This window comes from Leucoraja erinacea, chromosome 31 (assembly GCF_028641065.1).
Source record: "Leucoraja erinacea ecotype New England chromosome 31, Leri_hhj_1, whole genome shotgun sequence".
NCBI lineage: Eukaryota > Metazoa > Chordata > Chondrichthyes > Rajiformes > Rajidae > Leucoraja > Leucoraja erinaceus.
In genome coordinates this window covers 12,815,544-12,840,994 of record NC_073407.1, presented here as the reverse complement: position 1 = coordinate 12,840,994, position 25,451 = coordinate 12,815,544, and the positions used below count along the sequence as shown (strand labels likewise).

Sequence of the window (25,451 nt, the reverse complement as noted above, 5' to 3'; positions counted from 1 at the left end):
GGACTAGTAGCTTGAATCGTGGCCATCATTTTTTCAATGCTTATGATACATGGTTGCTCTAGGCAACTACTTGATAATGAGACAACCAGTGCCAGTTTCAGAAGGTTGAATTATATTATGGCTAATTCATTTCAAAGGCGTCCCTGGTAGTTCTGAAAGGTTTTAAGAGTTGCTCATTGGATTTTAAATGTTTCTGCAATGGCTTTGTGCTGTCCAGGCAGCCAAGTAAATTGAAGAGGAGTTTTAGAACTGTTAACAAATCCAGATCTGACAGAGGTGGTCTCAGCTAAATTCTTCCTGCTCCCCTCTCTGGTGGAAAGGTACCCTTGCTAAGATGCATCATTCTTTTTCCCATTGTTCTGAGATTGTCTCAGGCATTTGCTATTTCTTCTGGAATTTCATCCATCAGCTTTAATCTAGCTATGACAGCCAGATGAGTGGAGAGAGATGGTCACCCTAATGCTGCAGATGATTTTAAAATCTTGCTCACAGTGGCATAAGCATCAGATTTTTACTCCGCCCATATATGCAGACACATAAATTATCTGGGGTGGGAGATTGCAACCTTCACGTGGTCTGCCGTTTCCACGAATGCAATCAACCTTGTGTGCACAATTTATTAAGATCAAATAGAACATGTTGTCCTCCAACTTAAGGCTGTGCATGCCATACGCAAGAAGACAAATTATCTTTCAATTGTTGGAATGCCACTATTTAGTTTTGAACACTGTCGGACAATACACACCCATCTTATTGATTTTTATTTATGATGTTTATGCATTTTTATGCCGTTTATTCATTGCCAGGATGCAGGCATCACTAACAAGCCAGCATTTATTGCCCATCCCTAAACATCTTTGGAAGATGGTGATGAGGGAACTTCTTGGACCACTGCATTCCTTCTGAAGAAGAGTCCCACAGTGCTGTTGGACAGGGGGTTCCCAAATGTTAGTCCTGCCATAAGAACAGTAATCTAACTCTAAATGAAGATGGGGATGAAACTGGAAAGGGAATAATGGTGATGTTCTCGAGTTCCCTATGTTTCTATCTTTCGTGGTAGGAGAGACCACAGATTTTGGAAATGCTAACTCAGTAGTGTATATTTCTGTTTTGGCTGTCCTTATTATCAGCAGTTTCTCAGTGTATTTACTTCCTTTCAGATATTGCTCTCAGATTTAAAAACAAAATCTAAATGTTTAATTGCCTTTGCAATGGAAGCCATTAACGTGCTGAAAAATGGCCCAGATCACCTCTTCTGAAGACCATTACTTCTTCTAAAGACTCTCAATGGAATCGCCGTCCCATACAACTAAACCTTAATGGGAACTAATGGGTATCTAAGATGGTTCATGGCCCGAAGAAATATGCTCACTTATGTTTTCTCTTCTTAGCTCCATTAATCTTTACAAAATTGTACATTAGGGTTTTATTGGCACTGCTAGAATCAGACCAGTTGGGAATGATGAAACACAAGCTTTCTTTATTTAAAATACACACACTGATGAACATATGTGATTTTGCTCAAACCCTAACCAAGTGTTTGGTTGCATAGAAACAATCCACATTTTTTGATCCAGCATAAACCATTTAGTGAACCTGTGCATTCTGGGTCAATTGTTTTGGAACCCATCCAACTCCCTGGTTGGTGTCGTACCAAGTTTTGCTTTTAACTTACTCAACAAAACCATGGTTACAAAAATGGTGTTGTGTTTCCTTTATCAATTTAATATTTGCTCATCTAGTCACAGTGAAGTCAATTGCCTTTCTCGATCTGCTTACAATGAACTCTGATGTAGTTTCCAGAAACCAGTTGGATGGTATGAAGATCATGCAAATTCAGGCAGCAATTCAAACAGCAGGCAGCAGTGATAGAACTGAAAGTCTCGGACTTTGGAAAATGACTGCCATTACTCTACTTTCATAACAATGAACCATGGAAGTTATGTTTCCTGTCTGCCTGATAATGTAGAATGGTCAACATGATAATTGGCACTACACAAAAGCTTATTTGATATATGTGAAGATTTGGAAATTTAAAAAAGAGCTGGAAACACTTAGCAGGCCCAGTAAAGTATGTTGAGAAAGAAAGGGTTAATACCTCAAAGCATTTTTGAAGGTCACCAACCTGAATCACTATTCCTCTCTCTGACCCAATGCATTTCCGATATTTCCAGCATCTTTTATCTTTGTTTTATGGAATAGTATTTTACCCCCTCTGCCAAATTGTTTTTCCACCCACAGAATGTTGTTTTATGTTGGGCTCTCAAGGTTGTCATCGCTGCAGAATCAAAGGCGACATCTATTACCATGTTTATTAAAGACCAGTGTGTCATCCTCAATAGAACTTTCTTATTAAAGGTGTCCATGAATTCAGTACAATGCTTTGTCTCTGCCAAGGATTCCAATGGTTCACTAAATTTGCTGGAAAGTCTTTAAACTAATGCCCTCCATTCCCAATGTAGCCGATAAAATACGTTTTAATCATTTTTTGAACAATATCTGTAATTAGACATTGGAATATGTTCCTCCCAGAATGCTTAGTATCTACACAATAAAAGTAAACATTGTAAATTTAATCTGAACTTGTGATAAATATGCAAAATACAAATTTAAAATAATTCACAGTACAGTAGCACACTTCCACTTAAGAACAGAGATCATAAATACCACCTTGCTTTTCCTAAACTGTCAATTTAAAACCAACCATTATTTTCTTCTCCAAGTAGACAACGGTCACAGATGCCAGGTTATAATTTTTATAAATGTTTTAGAGAAATCTTCCACTCTATAAGCAGCCACTTCCCCTTCAACCCCAGACCTTCTGTGGTCAAAAGAGATAAGGAAGGAAAGTAACACATCCAAGAACGGCTGGAGCAGTTGCTGAGACAAAGGCAGTTTAAAAAAATGGCGGGCACAGAGCCGGTTTCTTTAAAACTTCAGTGACTAAGGTTTGCCCATTCACAACTGCACCATGACAGAAGCATACAAATCAGGTAAGGCAGTAGGCCTTTTCACACTCGGGTTAACCTTATACTGGAAATTTGAGGAAAAACACAAAGTACTGGAGGAACTCAAAGGGTCAGGCAGCATCTGTAGAGGGAAATAAACAGATAACATTTCAGGTTGGGATCCATCAGTTTGAAGAAGGATCCTCACCTGAAATGATGTCTGCCCACTCGACTCTATAGATGCTGCCCGACATGCCAAGTTCCTCCAGCACTTTTTTGCTCAAGATTCCAGCACCCGCAATCTCTTGTTTCGACTGTACAGAGAACTCCAGTTGTGGTCTCACCAATGCTCTGTTCCACTGAAGCATAACTTCCCTACTTCAGTTCTTCAAGTTAATAATTTGTCTTAAGATACTTTTAATATTGTGGAGGAAAGCCTTGATTTTTGCAGTTATCCTACACATCTTCACCATTTCCAAAAGAAGGTTGTTTGATGATTCATAAAGTGTCACATTGAAAATGAAAGAAGTGCACGAGGTCTATGAGAAGGTCAGGTAACTGAACTTCCCAATAGAAAGGAAGTCTATAATGCCGCATGGAAGATTCTCATTTCCTTCTGGAGTAATATCATATATGTCAGTGAGAAGGCTCTTCATTTTCCTTAGAAGGTCACAAGTCTTTGCACTCTCCTCGTCCAAGCGCAGTGGAAGGAGCATCAGAATACTTTTGGACAGACATAGATAAGGGAGTGGGGACAGGTTACTGGGGAAGGCAGGAGATGAGGTTGCAATCAGTTCAGTGATTATCTTATTGAATGGCAGAGCTAGATCAAGGGTCCTCCTGCATTCATGAGTGAGAAATGGATTTTGGATGGCGATCGCTGCCAGAAACATTTCTATGACAGACCTGAAATTTACAATGGCTATATTTCCATTGATAATTTTAAAGAGTCATAGAGTCAAAGATATGCAGCATGGGAACAGGCCCTTTGGCCCTTCAAGTCGGCACTGACCATCAATCTTTATCCCTTTGTACTATTCCAATATTGTGGTGGGAGATTGCAACCTTCACATGGTCCACCCTGTTTCGACAAATGCAATCAACCTGGCGTGTACAAACGGAAGATCAAACAGAACAAGTTGTCTTACAATTTTAAGCTATGCACGCCATACACAAGAAGAAGTTTCCAATATTAATCCCATTTATTTATTCTCCAGAGGTAAATTGGATTCTTGATACTCACTAGTTACCATGAACGGCTTCACCTTTGCAGTAAATAAACAAAATGTAAAAATGCAACATACTTTTCAGTTAAACTTTATTGTTTTAAAGCTATTATACGTGTCGAAGGGGTGACTAGCCCATCGCAGTCCTTGCCTACTGCCTCTACTTGAATTTTTTTTTTAAGTAACTAAGGCTGCAAACTAATATTTATCTTAACAAAATATACATGATTAAGCATTTTTCATAACGTGCATCAACAAGCTCAAGGTTTTAACTGCACAAGACAAACGCAAGCTAAAAAGCAGTTGCTTGAACAAGTTCAGATCTCTATAACAGTTTCCAATATTTTAGCACCATCTAAAAACCAGCAGATATTGATCAAACCACATGCTTTAATCAGAAAGCATTCATATTATCTATATACACCATCTGTCATTGCCCTGTACATTGTGTAGAAAAATGCAGCATTCACTCATTGAAAAAGTACCAAAAATAACCTCATAACTATAAATAAATGTAACATGAAAAAGAGAATAAAATTAAATGTGTGATTAAACTCTTTAAGATAAGTAACAAAAGCACATACTGACTACTTGGCATACAGAAAGAACAATGGAGTTAAATACTCTTGAAATCAAATCTGTAAAGCGCAAAGAATGTAGCACTTTAATGCTCCACACTCCTACTCCTTCAACCAGTTTTGCGGTTCTTCCTAAACTAGTTTCTGATAGGTCTTAAGGCATCTTATGCATAGAAATGTTGTCATTTTCTCATATATTTAGGTTCTTTATGGCTGGACTTTAAAACCATCCAATGATGGTTTTTAAGGCTCAGACAGATTCCATGTTAAAAAGAAGCTCCCTATGTTAATTTTAGATTTGCAGTTAGTATCCATTAAAGCTTTAAAAAAATGGTCCCTACTGGTATTAATTTTCTCACTGAGGCAGCAGATACAAAATATTTCTGTCTCTGTTGGTGCTGAGTCAGCCGATAAAAGGGCACAAGGTCAACTCAAAGAGCCTTTCCTGGATGTTTTTTTGAATTTCCCCACCATCTTGGGTATAAAGGGCCCAGGTTCTATGAAGCAAGTTGCTTCAACTATTCAATCTAACCAAGGAAACAAACATTGTCGTGGGGCAATGCAGAACACACAAAGTCCAATGCCCACCAGCACCGGTTATCCATGAGGTAATGCCTCTGCTGATATTTTAAACAAATCAGCTGCGAGTTCTTTTTAAAAATGTGCTCTGCAATATTTCCCCTAATCAGTCTGACACACATGAAAATGGTTCTGTTGCACATGAAATTATATCTGAGTAACTCTGAATTGTTCGGCCTCAAAGTGAAACGACATGCAGAAAATACCTGCTGCAATTAAGAAATATGTTGTTTCTCTCCATTTTTCAAATACTTCATAAGGGCCAAGTCCTGCACTATGTATTTGAATACTACAAATTTACTTTTCCAATCAACATTAGAAATATCCAAGAACATTTAATTTGCATATGTGCTGTGATGAATAGCATAAGAGGGATAAAAAAAATCAATAGTCAAAAGTGTTAAATGAGAGTTGCTTCTGGAACTGGAGAATAACTATTTCTGTTCTTTACTTTCCACGGTTAGATTTGTCCAGTGTCAGTCATGAAAAACAGTGTGTTATCCATCCAGTGATCACAATAGGAACACAGGCACAATCCAACAGTGGCAAAGGTTTTGCGCCATTTGAAATGTTGAATCCAGAAAATTGGGCCATCAAAGTGACACCAGGCCATTCAACGTCCATCTGCATTCTGCACAAAATGCCCACCACTTTGCTGAGGCATCTTGTGACATAGCTTGAACAGATCCCATGAAGGTCATTAACTCAGTTGTTCACTCGGTGGTTGTTTGATGGTAACTGATCTCCAACTGATGGTAATCTTAAAATATTAGCAGTGCTTATCATCACCCCTACCTTGTCCTCTCGAGAAGCTGAAATATGCCTGCTCCGTGCGCACGGTTCCTGCTGGCTGCTCTACATATCTCCATTGAGTGTTGCCATTTGTGTCATTCTGACATTGATTGTTCACAGCACCTTGTTCAAACCCAGTGCTGCCCTTGCTCAGGTCACTCGTGCACTTCAAGCAGCCTGGCCTCTATAACCTCAGGTGGGAAGCTTGTTGTTTTGCTCCCTTCCTAGCTCAAAGTTGCCAAAGCTATTAACACCATCAATTTAAACTATATTAACTAATATGGCCCAGGCCTAAGGATTTCAAATGGCAATACCCTTCAGTCCATTTTCTTGCCACTACTTCTCCCTCAAACAACATTTATCTTCTAAAACAATTATCTAGCTATTATGCCTACAAAGCTTTCTGATGTGCAAAGGAGAGAACTCATTTTTCCATGGAGAGTCTACATTTCAAACTATACTTAAGGGCTTTGGGGCTTTCTGCAGTCACAGAGTTGCTAGTTTTTAAATAACCAAGCATGGCAGAAGATTCTCCCCTTGACTTCAGCATATCGCTGCCATATTCAACTGAACCACAAGATTACATTTGGACTGCGAGAAATTGATGGATCAATTGAAGTCAATATTAATCACTTGTCATAATTTATCAATACTAGTGATCAGCCAATTAATATGGTAGGCCAATGCCATATTTTCACATAATTAGTTTCCAAAATATATGCGTAACAGTGGGCTGTCAGTTTGATACACTAATGAACTGTCCTTTCATTGAAAACCAGACACATTTCATCACAATGACTACTCTCTTTGAAGCACATTGTAAATTTTGACTTGGGAATATTTTCTTCTACTCATTCATCTGTAGGGCACAATGTTACCTACTTCAGCTCACATCCACCAGGAAGGACAAGGCATAGCTTGTTAAGGCAACACGGGTAAACAGTATTGGATTCTAAAGTTGAATCCACTAGCATTCAACCATTCCAGGGTGATGTTCCCAAAGTTGGCTTGAATGGGGTTCAGATCATATCTCCAGGCACCTGACTGATAGACCCATGTGGAAATTCAAACCCACTGAAATGTTCCACGAACAATTGATTATGGGTGAAGCACTTTCTTAGACAAGAACCGGATTTGAGTTTAATGTGCTAAGATGGACAAAAATACAACTCTATTGCTACACCTTGGTAGAGATTCTGTTTTGAACAAAACAGATTTTCAGGACATGTTGCCTGTGTAATGTCTGATCTTGCTACATATTCTGATTCGAGGTTGAAATTATTCAAAATAAGCAGCTCTAATGAAGAACTATTGTAGGTGATTTGATTAGAGTCCATACTAAGATATTTGCACAGTAAATTCACCAACACTAAAGATTAGTCAATTCTCAAAAGTTGTCTTCGGTATGAGAACAGTATAAACGATGCACATATCGGCCTGACAGGTGCGTTGCAATGAATGAAAACACTTACCTGCCCAGTAACCCAGAATGAAAATTTACATTGGCATTTTTCTTTAAATGACTGCTATTGTCTGAATTATGTTACAAATGTACTTACATGAAATTATGATGATATGGATTTTAGGTAACAGTGTAAATCACACAATAGCAAAGTGGTTGCACATTATACATCTCCTTTCAATTTAGTTTCCAGTGAGGAAGAGATGCCCAAGGACAGCTAAGTCAGCAACATAATTCCTGGAGTCTGGATTTCTCCCCCGTGATGGCTCACAGACTGATGTTGTGCGCTTTCATTATTATCCAAAAGTCAGCCCTTTCAAATACTTCTCCAATTCCGGTAGAACACAGATCCATTTTTCCTCTAGTTAATATTTCCTCCTGCTATCACTCACATAAGGCCTTGTGGCCGAGTTAAGCACGGACAGATTCACACAGGGATCTGAACGTCTTTGTTTGCTTCCAAACTTTCGGCTACATCCTCAAGTTGGTCCAGTAACTCGGTGAAGGACGGCCTCTTAAAGGCATCGATCTGCAGGGGATGAGAGCAGAGGGCATGGTCTGAATTGTCTTTTCTTTATTGGACACATATTTACATTTCCTTTACATACACTATCCTGATACATCCGGTGCTCAAGCCCTCCCTTGGGGTCCAGGATGACTCCCCTCCACCCCATTTCTGAACGAGTGGAAAGGGGCTACAAAGTGGCGCAGCTGGTCGACATGCTGCCTCACTGCGCCAGCGACCTGGGTTCGATCCTGACCTTGGGTGCTAAATGTGTGGAATTTGCACTTTCTCTTTGTAACCACGTGGGTTTCCTCCAGTTGTTCCGGTTTCCTCCCACATCCCAAAGCCTCCCGGGTTTGTAAATTGCCCCCAGTGGGTAAGGAGTGGATGGGAAAGTGGGATAACATGGAACTAGTGGGAACAGGTGATCGAGAGCTGGCGTGAACTCGGTGAGGCGAAGGGCCTGTTTCCATGCTGTATCCCTAAGCGGAACTAATCCCCGTGCATGAATTAAAGAGTGGGATGGCCAGTGCACAACAACCAACACATGGCCTGACAGGCTGAGGTCTTAGTGCAAAGACAAGGCAAGGAAGCCTACGACCAAACGAGACCACACACAAACGCACATGGACACGCAGATAATCTGGGCAAGCTTGCAGACACAAGTAATAATACACAATTTTGGCACACAACCTTCGTAAACCACCGTTGTGGTCCCTCCCTAGGTATACTGATGTGAAAAGATGCTGTACAAAGCCAAAAGAGATCATACATGACCTCCTTGCTGAAACTCTTTGCAGCATTTTAAAAATGATTATTTGGGGCCACTTTCTTCACAGTGCAATCTATTGATGCACAAGTCATGGACAGTGACATATTTGTCCTTTTATTGAAGCCTATATTCCAAATCCATGGATAGGAATAGATGGGAAAAGTAACACACACCATCTGACCTTCCTAACAGTCTGAAAAAGGGTCTTGACCCGAAACGTCACCGATTCCTTCACTCCATAGATGCTGCCTCACCCGCTGAGTTTCTCCAGTATTTTTGTCTACCTTCCTAAAATTCATGTTTCTCTGCCCCTTCATCTGCAGCCACGTTGGATTGAGAAGAACAGCGTCAAGCCTCATCACAGAATAAATAATACTCGTTGCTGTAAATTATCTCCATGATACCGCCTACAATTGGAATAATGCCTTCATTGAGGGGGATCTTTGTTTAACGATTTACAAAAGTTTGTCCTTTTATTTGAATCCATTTGGCTTGCTGATGTTGCACACTAAAAGGGGATTATAAATGGTCTAAACCACTTATTACAGACTGCAGGATAAAATATCCATCTGTACCATTCACCTTCCTTTCACCTGTGCATGTTCATTGAGGATATGGAACTGTCAAGAATATTGAACAATATGTTTTAAACTTTCCCTGTGAAACACAACTCTTGACAATGATAAGTGCATCATCAGTGAGACACAGAAAAACTACTCCTCAGCAGTGGCTGCATGTTCGAGATCAACGCAAGTGATGTTCAGAAGTGGAGCAAAATGCTGACAAATGATAAATTACACACACCCTGCAGCAGTTAACAGTTAGTTCCAGCACCCGCTTTGGACAGCCGTTCACCATCTCCTGGAATGCTTCAGCATTAAGCCCATAATCCTAGACAACAAAATTACAAATAAAACAATTAAAGATTGACGTACGGGTTAACTAAACATCACTAAGCCATTTATAAATACGTGGTGTCAATATTTTACTGTTTATGCAATGATTTTTAATTGCTTCACTGATTATGAATTTGCCTTTGCCATACCATTATTAAATGCGTTTTTCAATACTGTTAATTGCACTAAATCAATGTTATTTATATATATTTGATTATGCAATAATTACAGTGTAATTTATAGTACTTATAATTCTGAAAACAATTTGGCATTCACTCCCGATCCTCTATCACCACTCCTCTCAGCATCCCCCAAGTTGCACAGCACAAAAATGGGGCATTCGGCCCACCACATCCATGGCAACCTTTTTGCTCATCTGGACTGATCCCATTTGCCTGTTTTAGGTCAGTTTCCTTCTTCAAATTTCTGTCTAAATGTCTCTTAAACATAGCAACTGTCGTTAAGACCTCCTCTGGGAGTGATTTCCAGACAATAAGAACTGTGTACACAAATCATTTGCCTTCAGACCATAAAGCTATGCCTTCGTGTTTTTGATATTCCTACCATGGACAAAAGGATTCTGACTATCTATCCCATGTATGCATCTACCTCCATCAGGAGATAGCTCACCTCGGCTCCTTTGCTCCAGGGAAAACAAACAAATCTGATCCAATCTCTCCCCATAGCTACTTCCTCCAATCCTGGCAACATAACTGGTGAGTATCCACTGCACTCTCTCCAGCACAACCATATCCTTCCCCCTGTGTTACGAACAGAACTACACATAGGTCTCCAAGTGTTGTCTAACCAGTGTATTCTAAAGTTGCAATATAATGTCCCAACTTCTATATTCTATGCCCTGACCAATGAAAGCAAGCATGCTGCACACTGCCTCCACCATCCTATCGACCTAGCGCCATGCTCAGGGAATTATGGATGAACTACACAAAGTCCCTCTGTTTATCAACATTTCCTTATTTGATTTCCCAAAACCCATCAACTTGAAGTTGTTTGGAATTAAATTCTAATAGCCAATGCTCTACCCAACTATTCATCCGATCTATATCCTGTTGTAGCCTTAGACAATTTTCCTCACTATGCACAAGACCTCAAATATGTCATCTGCATCTATAATACTATAATGCCAGAACATAAATTCCACATTCAGGTATTTTCCTCTTTGCACTGCCTGTTGTACTTGTGTATGACTTGATTGTATTCATGTATAGTATGATTTGACTGGATAGGATGCAAACAAAGCTTTTCACTCTATTTGGAGACAAAATAAACTTACTAACCATATAGAATCAGAGATATAATCCATGCCAAACAAGATGCCCCATCTAGTTAGTCCCATTTGTCTGCGTATGGCAAATGCCTCGAAATCTTTCCTTTCCATGTACCAGTCCAAATGTCTTTTAATTGTTGTTATTGTACCTCCATCAACTAGTGTCACCGGCAGTAGCTCGTTCCATGTACCCACCACCCTGTGTGTGGCAATGTTCCCCCTCGGGTTCTATTCAATCTTTCTCCCCTCAGCATAGACCCATGTTCTCTGGTTCTTGATCCCCCTACATTGCATTCACCCCATCTACCCACCTCAGGATTTTATATACCTCAATAAAATCACCACTTAATCTCGTGCTCCGGGGAATGAAATCCTAGCCTGCCCAACCTCTCCTTTTAGCTCTGGCCCTTGACTCTGGGCAACATCCTCTAAAATCTTCCCTGCACTCTTTTCCAGCAAAATGATGTTCTTTCTATAGCAGGGTGACCAAAACTGAACACTACTTTCCAAATGCACTCTCACCAATGTCTTGTACAACTGTAACATAACATCCCAACTTCTATACTCAGTACCTTGACTGAGAAAGGCTAATGTACCAAAAGGCTTCTTGACTTCCCTATCTACCCGTGATGCCACTTTCAGATAATTATGTACCTGTACTTTGAGATCCCTCTGCTCTGCAACATTCCACAGTGCCCCACCATTCACTGCGAAGGTCCTGTCCTGGTTTGACTTCCCCAAAATCCAACACCTCACACTTATCTGCATTAAATTGCATTTGCCATTCCTCAGCCCACTTGCCTAGCTGATTAATATCCTGCAGAAATTTTTTGATAACCATCTTCACTTTCTACGATACCGCCCACTTTAGTGTTATCTGCAAGATCACTATCTGTGCCTTGTGCATTCTTATCCAAATCTTTAATATAAACTGTAAACAGCAATGGGCCCAGCACCACCTGCCCAGTTTCATTTATTAAGACAAGTGAAACACATGCATATATATTATATTTATGAGCACATGATATGCTTAATAATTACAGGAGTACAATTTCCCACATTGAGCTTAAGCAACTTCATTTATTTGAATCTAATCAGTTGCAAGATTCTGATCAAAATCAGCCTAAAATTTAGAACAAGTGCACTTAGCCTACATCCATCTCCTCCCCCCCCCCCCCCCCCCCCCCCCCCGCCCCGGTTCACTATCTTATATCAAAATGAACTAAAGCAAGCCACTTTAACGGAAATACATCTAAATAAATTTTGCATGTATGGGGCGTGGATGGAACGACAGTAGTATAAAGCTGTCTGTGACAGCATGTACAGTACAATGTCAAACTCAGGAAGGATTTCCAACAAAATAAGATTAAAAATCTTTTGAGCCCTGCTTTCACAATCTAGTTTCAGAGAAATGATCTTATCAGGCAAAAACAGTGGAATCATTGTACTGTTTCAATTATGCCAATCCCAAATTTACAACCAAATATTCTGCCAGCAATTCCATTGCTCTGAAAATGCCTGCAGCTACTGCTTGAAAACGCCATGGTGCTAGTGTTAATCACTCCGTTATAGCTACCTGCGTTCTGGGCAGAATTTCAGGATCAGCCGGAACTCTGCCAAGTATTTCACATAATACTATTCCAAAGGAGAAAACATCAACCTGGAAGATATACAATGGTTAAGAACAATTGTCAGCACAATGCTTCATTTGATGCCAGGCATTAACATACCTTTGCAAAGAGTCAAGCTTGTAGATAAATCAGATAATGGCATTTATAGCAATCAGCAATGTAACTTTGTGCCACAGAACATTCACCACTCTAGATTTATCGAACATAAAAACCTGGGCAAAGGCAATATTTATTCAACTGCTGCTAAAAAAATAAATCATTCTGAACATGTGTATTTCCAATTCCAAGTTATGTATTCCTAAACTTATTACTGAAATGGAACCTCCTCAGAGCTCTGGTTATGTTATTAAGATGGTACACTCTCCTGTTCCTGGTGAGGATTATATAATTTGAAAGCAATATAGATTGAAAATGTCCAACAGGTTTTCAAAAGGGGATGTGAAGCGGGTTTAGTTTGTATTGAAAGTGCGCGTCAAATCTCTGCCTAGATCTGGAAAAACTTGCCAAAATGTAGAAAGTTTATGGTAAACACTCCTAACCTTTAAGAACTTATTAAGCCACTTTGTAATCTACAACGAGAGATCATTCACTTGTGGATGGGAACTGAAGCATAATACATAAAATCAATTAATTGTATCAAAATCCTTCAGGATTCATTGGAACAAGAGCAGAGAAAGAGAACAAAAATGGGAGGATAGGAAGGAGAGCAAAAGAGAACACGATAGAGGGTAGGGTTACTTTCAACTGAAAAATTCAATGTTCATACCATTGGGTTCATAGTAACTACACACATATCAGTACCATGATCTGAAAGAATACAGAATCATAGAAGGCACTCCAAACACGATTCACTGGACTAATTCCTGGGATACAAGGATTGTGCTAACAAGAGAAGCCAGACAGCTTGGAGCTAGTAGCTTAGAAGAATGGGAGAGACTTCTTTCAAACATACAAGATCATAATGGGGATACGCCAAGGTAAATGTTGAGATGCATGCACTAATGGAAGAGTCACGAACAAGGGGACACAGCTACAAATTAAGGGCCGGGCTATTTAAAGCTGAAGTGTATAGACATTTCTTCTCTCAGACAGTAGTGAATCTCTGGAATGTGGAGGAGGCTGGATCTTTAGAAATATGTTTTGATGCAAGTTGATGGATATTTGGAAGATTGAAGAATTGGAAGTAATGGGGAAGTGGCGCAGAAGAGGAGTTGAAGCCAGCATTGATCAGTCATACAGAACAAAGCTGATAGCCTACTCCTGGTCGTGGTTTATGTTCTTGTGTGTTCTTAACTGGCTCGAATGGGAGAAATTAGGGATCCTGAGAATGGGTGCTTGTCTGTTCGGAGTTTGTACTTTCTCCCCATGACCTGCATGGGTTTTCTCCAAGATTTTCGGTTTCCTCCCACACTCCAAAGACATACAGGGTTTATAGGTTCATTGGCTTGGTATAAATGTAAATTGTCCCTAGTGTGTGTGGGATTGTGCTAATGTGTGCAGATCGCTGTGAAGCGGGTTTAGTTTGTATTGAAGTCCTTCAAAAATGCAGATCCGTGGAAAATTCAAAAACAGATCAGATCGCTGATCTGGAAAAAAACTATGTAGAAAGTGTTGGTAAACAAACCTTTAAGAACTTATTAAGCCACTTTGTTGGTGCTGACTTAGTGGGCCATAGTTTCCTGTATCCATGCTGTATTTCTAAACTAAACGTTTTACGTTTTTTTGTACCTTTTCCTCAAGCTACGCATCAAAAGACTGTACCATCTTATTGCAAGCACAATGTGAACCACTGGGACTTGACCCTTGCTTAGAGGGAGAACAGCAATTACCTTCCTGTCATACGGTTCACCTCGCAACATTTCCGGAGCCATCCAGAATGCAGATCCCACCAAAGACAACTTGCGGTCAAAGCCCTTTGTGGGCAGCTCGACCACTTCCCGCCAGTCCGAAGTCATATAACCAAGCTGACCCCTTGAGGGGTCTTCTCTCCCACGGCTCGCATGGGAGAAATTAGACGGGTGCTTGTCTGTTCGGACCCGAATCCCCATGACCTGCTGGGTTTTCTCCACGATTTTCGGTTTCCTCCCAAAAAGTACAATAGGTTCATTGGCTTGGTATAAATGTAAATTGTCCCTAGTGTGTGTGGGATTGTGCTAATGTGTGCAGATCGCTGGTTGGTGCTGACTTAGTGGGCCATAGTTTCCTGTATCCATGCTGTATTTCTAAACTAAACGTTTAACCTTTTCCTCAAAGTACGCATCAGTCCTGTACCATCTTATTGCAAGCTTCTCCCTTGCCAGCACGTGACCTCGCAACATTTCCGGAGCCCCAGAATGCAGAACAATTCTGATGAAAAAAGTCCGAATCACGTGACGTTAAAATCAAAAATTCTGTGAAAAATAAATTAATTAATTGAAATAATTATAGGATCACAGGGCCCCGAGGAGGAAAACTTCGTCCCACAAATCTCTTCATGCCATTTAATGAGATAATGAATTAAGGAATTACTATAAAATGTGTCAAAAAATAATTCTGTGAGATAGATTTATAAAATGAGAACAGAAATGCCGCCACAGTGGATGTCAGAGCAGGTAGAGCTACTGCCTCACAACGTCAGAGACCCGGGTTCAATCCTGACTTCAAATGCTGACTGTGTGGAGTTTGCACATTCTCTCATGTGACCACGTGGGTTTCCTCCGGATGCTCCGGTTTCCTCCAACATCACAAAGTCGTACAAATTTGTAGGTTAATTGGCTTCTGTAAATTGTCCCAAAATGTGTAGGGAATGAATGTGAATGTGGGATAACGTAGAACTAGTGTGAATGAGTGAACGTTGGTGGTCATGGATTGTGTGTCAAAGGGCCCAATTTCATGCTGCATTTCTAAACTTTTGAATGAAAGTATGCAGATAAAACTCGTTCAATCAAGTTGAAAATTATATTTGAAAATTAAAGTGAAGCAAATCAACAGTGAAGTAACTTAAAATTTTTGAGTGTTTGATAGTCCAAGTGAGCCAGGTGACATCAAGGTGTTTGTCAACATCTTTGTTGCGAGGCTTATTCTGGCAACACTCACTCGCCCCCTCAAAACATTGTGCAACAAAAGGTATTTGGACACTTGGGCCTCATCGCAGGGCATCGAGCCGATCCTTCATTGCAACCTCTAATACTTCGGATCACTCCATCTAAGTTTGTACTTTATTCAAATGTGAAAAGCAAACATAGGCAGCTCACTGCAGATCCTGCCGCACTATAATTATTGCTCACGACGTTTCATCAGAGACGATGGCTTAGAAAGTCAGCCCAGTTGATAGCACGGAATACATGATATGGTAGTCAATATGTACCATTCTTCTTTGAGATGTGTTCCATTGAAGGCAGTGTAATGAATTTCAGAGCAAAGCGTAAAACATTGATCAAAGTATAATACATTGATTGTGTTATTAGCCAGAGTTGGTGATGCCAAAGGGGCAAAAATTTCTACACTACGTTTAACGTTAAATAAACACAAATTCCAGGAAGACAACATCTAGTTCAAGGCTTCACGTAAATTAAAACACAATCACATACTATTTGTTATTTAAAGAAAAGGTATTTGTAAACTTAAATTATTAAAGAAAGAACAATTGATGGCAGTGCGTTCCAGGCACCCATCACCCTCGATGTAAAAACATTTACCCAAACATCTCCTTTAAACTTTGCTCCTCTCTCACCTTACATCTATTCCCTACAGTATTTGATTCTTCCATCCTGGCAAAAAGGTTGTCTATCCTATCTATGCCTCTCATCATTTTATTTATTTCTATCGGGTCTCCCCACAACCTCCAACATTCCAGAGAAAACAATCCAAGTCTCTCCAACCTCTCCCTGTAGCTAATATCCTCTAATTCAGGCATCATTCTGGTAAACCTGCTCAGCATCCTTCTTATAATGTGGCGACCAGAACTGCATGCAATACTCCAAAAGAGGCCTAACCAAAGTACAATAAAGCTGCACCATAGACCTCATGTTTGCTAAGTAGCAAACGTGGCATGCAAGGACCAGTGCCAAGTGATCTCAGATGCACCAGAAAAGAGAGAGGTAGATTGTTTGCAGGAACAACAAACGCCTGAATAACAGGGCGAGCCTATGTTGGTGGGGTCCAGCCTGACGGTGTGAAACACAAGGCTGGAGGAGTCCCAACCATGTTCACACAGAATCTCAGCTTTACAATGAGATTCACACAGAACCAATCTTTGGTTAATTCAGTTTCCTGCTAGTGATCTTAAAAAAACAACTGAGAGTAATGAATAGTGCAAAGGCTATGGGGCCTTTAATAGATCAGCCTATTTGTGTTTCTGTGCTCTAGGACCAGACATGTTCCACTATATTGTTAACACTCTCATCGATCCTGACAATGTATAAAAATGTACCATGGCATATTCTGTTCACAAAAAAAAACAGGACAAACCCAATACAGCTTACCATCACTGGTCAGCCTACTCCTGGTCATCAGCAATGTGATTGGAAATGGTCATCAACAGTGCTTTCAAGGAGCCTCCTCATTAATAACCTAGTCACTGATGCCCAATCCAAGTTTCACCAAGGTCACTTGGCTCCAATTCGAATCACAGCCTTAAACCCAAGAGATGAATTCCAGAAGTAAAGTGAGGGCTATTGCCCTCGACAACAAAGCAATGAGGCATATCAAGATGCCCAGGCAAAACTAATGGAGAGCAAAGGGAAAACACTCCAGTGGCGGAGTCATTCCAGGCACAAGGAAAAAAGATTGTAGTTTTTTGGGAGTTCAATCATTTCAGCCATAGATCATCACTGAGGAACCATTTTCAATTGCTTTATCAATATGCTTCCTTCCCTCATAAGGTTGGAAAAAGTGATGTTCATTGATGATTGCGCAATGTTCAAAATTCCATTTGGACAAGTGGAAGAGTTTCCTGCCATCAACATCCTAGGGATCATCAATGGCCATAAACCTTGACCAGGCCAGCCACATAAATACTGTGCCTACAAGAGCAGGACGGAGGCTGGATATTCCGTGACAGTCCAATGTCTTTCCATAATTTACAAGGCACAAGTGGAGTGAGATGGAATACTCTCCATTCGCCTCGATGAGTGCAGCTCTGACAATTCTCAAAGAACTCAACACCATCCAGATCAAACAAGAAAACTTAGCTGACACCCCAACACCACAAGCAGGGAAGACCAACTGCAAGCTCCAAATTCAAAGGACAACACGTTCTTGATTTGGAAAGATATCCCGATCATTCATTGTGAACACTGCCGTGGTGCACAATAACTGTGCGAATATCTTCACTGGAAGGACTGTAGTGGTTCAATGAGGCAGCTTATCACCAACTTCTTAAGGGCAATTAGGAATGGGCAATAAATGGCCTTGCCAGTGACATCCAGATTCTGAAAAATGAATGCATAACCAGATGCATAATGCCAAATGCAAAATTAAATCAGATTAATAAATAGATTTCATATCATGTAGAAGAATAAACAACACCTAAAGTTTAAATGTGGAATTTACTGATTTTCTTTTAAGAATTAAAGATGAGATCCAATTACATTTTTTTTTTTTAATTAGCTTGGTATTTGCACCTCTTGTCAGCTCGGTGACTTAATGTTCTTGTGCAGTGATCTAAGGAAGTTCAAGAAACGTTAAGAAGTCCTGTCTCATTAAAGCTCGTTGCCTAACATACTAACTCTCGCATTATAAAGGTAATCATACACTATGGATATTTTTGCCACTTCTCGTTTTTTTTTACTTTTTCCGTTGACAGTCGTTCATAAAATATCAAATGAATTTTATCATGAATTCAAAATGGTCTTCTCAATTTATATTTCTTTGATATGTTCAAGTGGCTGAATAGCATGCAAACAGAAGCATTTCACTGTACCTCAGTACACATGACAATAATAAATTATACATAAGTGATTGTTGTGTTTATCTCATTATCATTTTAATCACTCCCACCAACAACTTTAATCTATTATTGGGCTTGAGTTACTCAAAATTCCTAACAATTTATCCCCATTATATTGGGGGAAAACCATGTTCTTTCCCTCTGCACCCTCTCCTGTATCTATTGTTGGTAATAGTGGGCTGCACTTTATTCATTTTTCAGATTGTGCACATAGCTGGCAAGGTTCGCATTTACTACACATCATGATTTGCTTTTAAGATGGCAGCACATCACTTTCTAAACAGTGGAAATCCATCTTGTTAAGATGCTCCCACGTTGTTTTGTGCAAGGCATTTCAGGAATTAGACCCATCATCAATGAAGGAGTTATAATACTTTTCTACGCCAGGATGGCTTCTGACTTGCAGGTACATAGCAGGCAGTGGCATTCCCTCCCATCTGCTGCCTTTATCCTTCTTGAAGGCATGGATTGGGAGGTGCTGCTTGATTGGCCTAGAGATTGACTGCAGTGCAATTTGCAGGTGGTGAATACCACAGCAATGGGCCTACAGTCAGCAACCAGGATGTATTCATTGAGAACAAGGGGTAGGCCACTTAGAATGGAGACAAATATAACATTTTTTCATGACGAGGGTAGTAAACCATTTAGGTTTTGGCGGCATAGCGGTAGAGTTGCTGCCTTGCAGCACCAGAGTCCCAGGTTCAATCCTGCCTAAGGGTGTCTCGGTACAGAGTTTATACATTTACCCTGTGACCACGCGGGTTTTCAACGGGTGCTCCGGTTTCCTCCCACCACTCTAAAGACGTGCATGTTTGTAGGTTAATTAGCTTTGGTTAAAATTGTAAATTGTCCCTCTTGTGCAAGATGGTGCTAGTGTACGAGGTGATTGCTGGTTGACGCAGATTCAGTGGGCCGAAGAGCCTGTTTCTGCGCTGTATCTCTAAAGTCTAAAGTAAAGTCTAAAGAGTGTAAGGGAGCACTGTATAATTTGGAAGAGGGTATTGTTTTCGTGGAGAATGATTTAACAATCTTTTATAACATCACATGAAGGCAAGTGGGCGTTTGCGATATCAGAAGCTATCAATCCTCAGAGCACAAAGCCATTCAAATAATACCTTTCAAATAAAACAGAGATGGAGAATGAATAAAAGCAGCTCAATTGTGGAAAACTGAAATGTGAATCCTTTCACATGCCGCCCACACAATACATAATAAAAAGGAAATAGTCTTTATCAGACTCAATGGAGCACATTATTCATTTATAGCTAAATGAGAATTGAACAGAATGTTTATAAATATTTTACAGGAAGCTTATTAATATTTAAATATGTTCACTTTTTAGTAATGATTAGTTATATTTGGGCAACTATCCTTTTATCGCTTTGAACAAAATGTCTGTTCAACATCCCACAATGTTTCCATTCAGAAATTGCACTCATATTAAACTTTTAATTCATTCTACATTTGAAAGAAGGCATAATGCCTTGACAATTTCCATTTTTTATCAGATTTCCAGCAAGCCCAGTTAATTCCATCCAATTGCGTAGGAGGGAACTCCGGATGCTGGTTTTGACCGAAGATAAACACAAAAAGCTGGAGTAGTTCAGCAGGCCAAGCAGCATCTCTGGAGACCAGGAATGGATGACTTTTCGGATCAAGACGGAAGAAGGGTATCGACTCGAAACGTCACCCATTCCTTCTCTCCAGAGAGGCTGCTTGTCCAGCTTTTTGTGACTATATTCAATTCCACCCAATAAGTTTTATTATTGTACTTGCGTTGTTGCTGTAAATTCATGTTTATGCCTTCATACACAAAATAGCAAAGTAATTTTGAGACAAATGCATTTAACCCCAGAATATGACAATAAACAATCTCATTGCCTGTTATTTATTTGCAATATTAAATGGAATTTTATTAAAAACTCTCACATGCTGATTGAATAATGATGTTTCCATTCCCTCAGCAGCATCTGAGGTCCAAGTCAAATATTTGACTCTGAACTTTGAAGAATGAACATTGCCTAAACTACAAACTACTTTGAGACCATCCAATCACTTTGGACTAATACATCCAAAAGACAATATTGTTGCTTAGATTCAAACCTCAGTCCCTGAAATGAAATAACAATAAAATCAACCATGCTGCCAAATCATTCTTTTAAAGCAACTGTGAAATAGGAACTTTACTTTAAAAAAAAGTTCTCAATTGTTTTTCTGATAATTAATAACCTTCAAAACAATGATGAAAAACCTTGGCTCCAAATTTCAACTAAATAACCAGAAATTGTGCACACAGCTGCCTGCTTTTACCTGTGTAACTGCGCAAAGGTTTGAGACATAGAACATGGTACAGCACAAGAACAGGCCATGACTCGCAATGTCTGTAGCAAACAGGATGTCAAGTGCAACTCTTATATATGTAAGAAAGAACTGCAGGTGCTGGTTTAAATCGAAGGTAGACACAAAATGCTGGAGTAACTCAGCAGGTGAGGCATCATCTCTGGAGAGAAGGAATGGGTGATGATTTGGGTCGAGACCCTTCTTCAGACTGATGTCAGGGGAGGGGGCGGGACAAAGATAGAATGTAGACAGAAACAGTAAGACTAGTGGGAGAACTGGGAAAGAAAAGTAATGGAGAGAGAAAGCAAGGGCTATTTGAAGTTCGAGAAGTCAATGTTCATACCGTTGGGGTGTAAACTACCCAAGTGAAATATGAGGTGCTGTTCCTCCAATTTGCGCTGGGCCTCACTCTGACAATGGAGGGGGCCCAGGACAGAAAAGTCACATTGGGAATGGGAGGGGGAGTTGAAGTGCTGAGCCACTGGGAGATTAGGTAGCTTAAGACGGACTGAGCGGAGGTGTTCAGCGAAACGATCGCTGAGCCTGCGCTTGGTCTCGCCACTGTCGAGAAGTTGACCCCTGGAACGGCGGATACAGTAGATGAAGTTGGAGGAGGAGTTGCAAGTGAACCTCTGCCTCACCTGGAAAGACTGTTTAGGTCCTTGGATGGAGTCGAGGGGGGGGGTATAGGGACAGGTGTTGCATCTCCTGCAGTTGCAGGGGAAAGTGCCTGGGGAGAGGGTGGTTTGGGTGGGAAGTGATGAGTTGACCAGGGAATTTCGGAGGGAACGGTCTCTGTGGAAAGCAGAAAGGGGAGGAGATGCGAAGATGTGGCCAGAAGTGGGATCTCGTTGGATGTGGCAAAATTGTTGGAGGATTATATGCCTGCATGCAATCCATAACCCTCTATTCCCTGCATATCCATATGCCTTAAATAAGTTTCTTAAATGCCACAATCTTACCTGCCTTAACCACCACCCAAGCAGCATGGTCCAGGCACTCACCACCCTCCATGTAAAAAACATACCCTGCATATGTCTTTCAAAAGTTGTCTCTCTAACCTTAAAGTTATGCCCTTTAATATTTGATTTTTCTACCTTGGAAGAAAGGTTCCGACTATCTACCCTATCTATGCCTCTCATAATTTTATATACTTCTATCAGGTTTCCCCGCAAGCTCCGGCATTCCGGAGAAAACAATCCTAGTCTTTCCAACCTCTCACTGTAGCTAATACTCCCTAATCCAAGCATTATTCTGGTAAATCTCCTCTGAAACCTTTGTAAAGCCTCCACATCCCTTCTATAATTGGACAACCAAAAATGCCTGCAATACTCCAAATGCAGCCAAACCAGCCCTAAAAAGCTGCATCGTGTCTTCCTGGCTCTTATTCTCAAGATGCCCAGGCAATCTGCAACCTTCCATGCAGCTGAGTACTGTGCCAACCTGAGCATAATCAACACTGCATTTTCCCAGCACTTAAAGGGCCTGTCCCACTTGGGCATGCATTACGCGCGCATGGTGCGTGATGAGACGTGGCGGTGTAGATAGTGATGCGCGGTAGCGCGCGGCTCCCCAGGATTTTTGGATTCTCAAAATCCTCGCACACCACCTGCGTGACACGCAAATGACGCCCAAGTGGGACAGGCCCTTGGCCCTTAAGTTACACAGGCAAAGCTGCCTATTGAAACAGCACAAGGTTGGACCTGGTGCAGGTTCAGCAATTCCAGCCATTCCATGAAAGGGAATGGCTTTGATGGAGAAAGGTATGCTAAGTGTAATCTAAAATTGCTTCAGTGTCCTCTGCGGTTTTGTTTAACATTTTGAAATATTTCTGGGAATATATTTTTACTCCTATTAAAGTTCAGCCTGTCACATATGTGAACTGAGTGTAACATTGAAACTGATGGAAATGAATTGCAATGAGGGTACTAAGCTGCTGAGTGTTCAACATATTATATTATACAAAGTTGAATATCCACTTCCACGTTTTCACCCAGAGAGTTGTGAATCTGTGGAATTCTCTACCACAGAAGGCAGTGGAGGCCAATTCAAGAGAGAGTTAGATTTAGCTCTTAAGGCTAAAGGAATCAAAGGATATGGGGAAAAAGCAGGAATGGGGTACTGATTTTGAATGATCAGCCATGATCGATTGGCTCGACAGACCGAATGGCCTACTCCTGCACCTATTTTTCTATGTTTCAATCTGCATCTTACCTTGGAGTTTAAGTCTCTATGATAGATATTCTTTGAGTGGAGGTACACCATTCCTCGTGTAATGTCTGATGCAAGGTCCACTTTATCCTTCCAGGTCAGGTTAACTTCTTTATTGGCCAGCAGTTCTTCCAGGCATCCACCATTAATGTACTGTGAATCAGGGCATTTGCAAACATTTACAAATATAAATGAACCAATTTGCATTGGAGTTTTGAAATAAATAAATATTTACCTCAAGCATAGGATAGAGTTTATCTTCTTTAACACACACCCCGAGGTATCTGAAAAAGTCAACAGAAAATGTATTTTATACAGTAGATTGCTTCACATACTTGTGACAAGTTACACCTTAATGTCCCAACGTTTGTACTCTATCCCATAACCTTTGAAGGTAAGCATACCCAAATGCCTTCCTCACCACGCTATTCCATTATCAGGGAACTATGCATTTCGATCCCCAGCTTTCCCTTTATCATCATTCCTTGGTGCTCTATGGTGCACTCTTCATCTGGGTTCCTGATACAGCTGCAACTTTCCAATGTTTGTGCATGTTATTTAGTGGCTGCACACCAGTATCTAGCTCAACTATGAAATCTTAGATGGAAATTCAGACTGTTCACTTAGGCTCTATACTTGATTGGTTCCTTGGCAATGCCAGTCAGGGAGATTTTTCCAAGGCAAAGAAAACAAAGTTATTAGATTTGTTTATTCGAATCAGGAACAGAGAATCATTCAACAAATAAAGAGCAAATTCAAAGCATACAAGTTTTAAAATGTTGCTTTTAAACGTCTGAATATCATTTTGATGTGATAGTTTGCGTTAAAAGCTCTGCAAGAAGGTTAGCAATTACATTGCCAAATGGGGAATCCTAGTTACAAAGGGGATCACTCAAGTCACCTGCAAGCCTCAACCCTCCATTTCACAGTCACGTAGTCTTTCTTTTTACAGTTACAGTATATCAGGCAAGGATCCTGTTCCCTATTGATCAATCTCCTGGAGGTGAAATATTTAAATGGTCTTGCTTAGAGGTGTTTATGTTCTTTCCTAAGCAACTTAATGAGCTTTCACCATGTTGTGGGTGTCCTGGTTACTTTGGTACCATAATGTCATATAAAGGAATTTGTAATGATTTTAAAAGTGCAATATTCAATCAGAGAAAATGATTTGGTTAGAGAGATTGGTTTTAAAAGACTAGTCATTTGCAATTGAATACCCATTTGTTACTAATACAACATTCTTAGTCTCTGCAGTTTCAAATCACAATTCCATTAATCCACTGATATTTCACTCTGGGCACAGTTCCAAACACGAGAAATTTTAGGTCAAAGGATTAACATGAAAATTGACATCTCATATGCTCAGCTGCCTGTTTGGAAAGTCGTGAATAAGTACTGGCATTGCATTACTTTTAAGTTATTTTGCAAAAGGGCTGTAAAATTACCAGATCCATCAGAATTGCCACTTCATGGAGTATGATGTATTTTACATCAATGCTATTTTCTACAATGTTATTATGTGTGTGATGATATACACATCTATCACTAAGTTTATAAAGTGTCAAGTTTTCCATCTATGTGTCAGCTTGCTATGGCTTCACAAGAAAAATCGTTTTTTTCATTGAACAGGGACAATAGCAACTGCCAGCCTTTAAAACTCACATTCAGCTTTTTAACCATATATCATTTTAATAGGATTTCTAAACAAAAGTTATCTTCTTACTGTTGGGACAAGGGATTTCCATTTGTTATTCAACTCAGATATGATGGAAGGTAAAACTGAAGCCTGTCTGAACCAACCATAATGGCTGGAGAGTTAGATTCTCAACATTAGTGGTGAGAAAGTTACTGGAGGGGAATCTGAGAAACTCAATCGATCTGCATCTGGAAAGGCAAAGACTGATTAGGGAGAGCCAGTACGGGTTTGTGCGTGGGATAACAAATAAATAAAATTGTGTCTCACAAATATAGCATCGACTATATATATATACACATAAATAACCAGATAAAGTGCAAAAGTGATGGCGAGTTTAATAGCCTGATGGCTGTGGGGAAGAAGCTGTTCATGAACCCGGATGTAACAGATTTCAGGATCCTGTACCTTCTACCTGATGGCAGCGGAGAGATGAGTTTGTGGCCAGGATGGTGTGGGTCCTTGATGAGGCTGGTAGCCTTTTTGAGGCAGCGACTGCGATAGATCCCTTCGATGGTGGGAAGGTCAGAGCCGATGATGGACTGGGCAGTGGTCACAACTTTCTGCATTCTTTTCCGCTCCTGGACGCTCAACCAAGCCA

At 40.3% G+C, this 25,451-nt stretch overlaps 1 protein-coding gene across 1 annotated transcript in view; it reads right to left on the bottom strand.

The window, feature by feature from the left end:
• Positions 1-4,252: 4,252 nt before the first annotated feature.
• LOC129711795 (dual specificity testis-specific protein kinase 1-like) overlaps positions 4,253-25,451 on the bottom strand; it is a 35,351-nt gene continuing 14,152 nt past the window's right edge. The window contains exons 4-9 of the mRNA XM_055659730.1: positions 23,393-23,441; positions 23,011-23,310; positions 14,507-14,728; positions 12,623-12,706; positions 9,667-9,753; positions 4,253-8,114 (exon numbers count right to left, since the gene is read on the bottom strand). Coding sequence (XP_055515705.1) covers positions 8,013-8,114; positions 9,667-9,753; positions 12,623-12,706; positions 14,507-14,728; positions 23,011-23,310; positions 23,393-23,441 — 844 coding nt within the window. The 3' untranslated portion in view covers positions 4,253-8,012. The remainder of the gene's footprint in view (positions 8,115-9,666; positions 9,754-12,622; positions 12,707-14,506; positions 14,729-23,010; positions 23,311-23,392; positions 23,442-25,451) is intronic.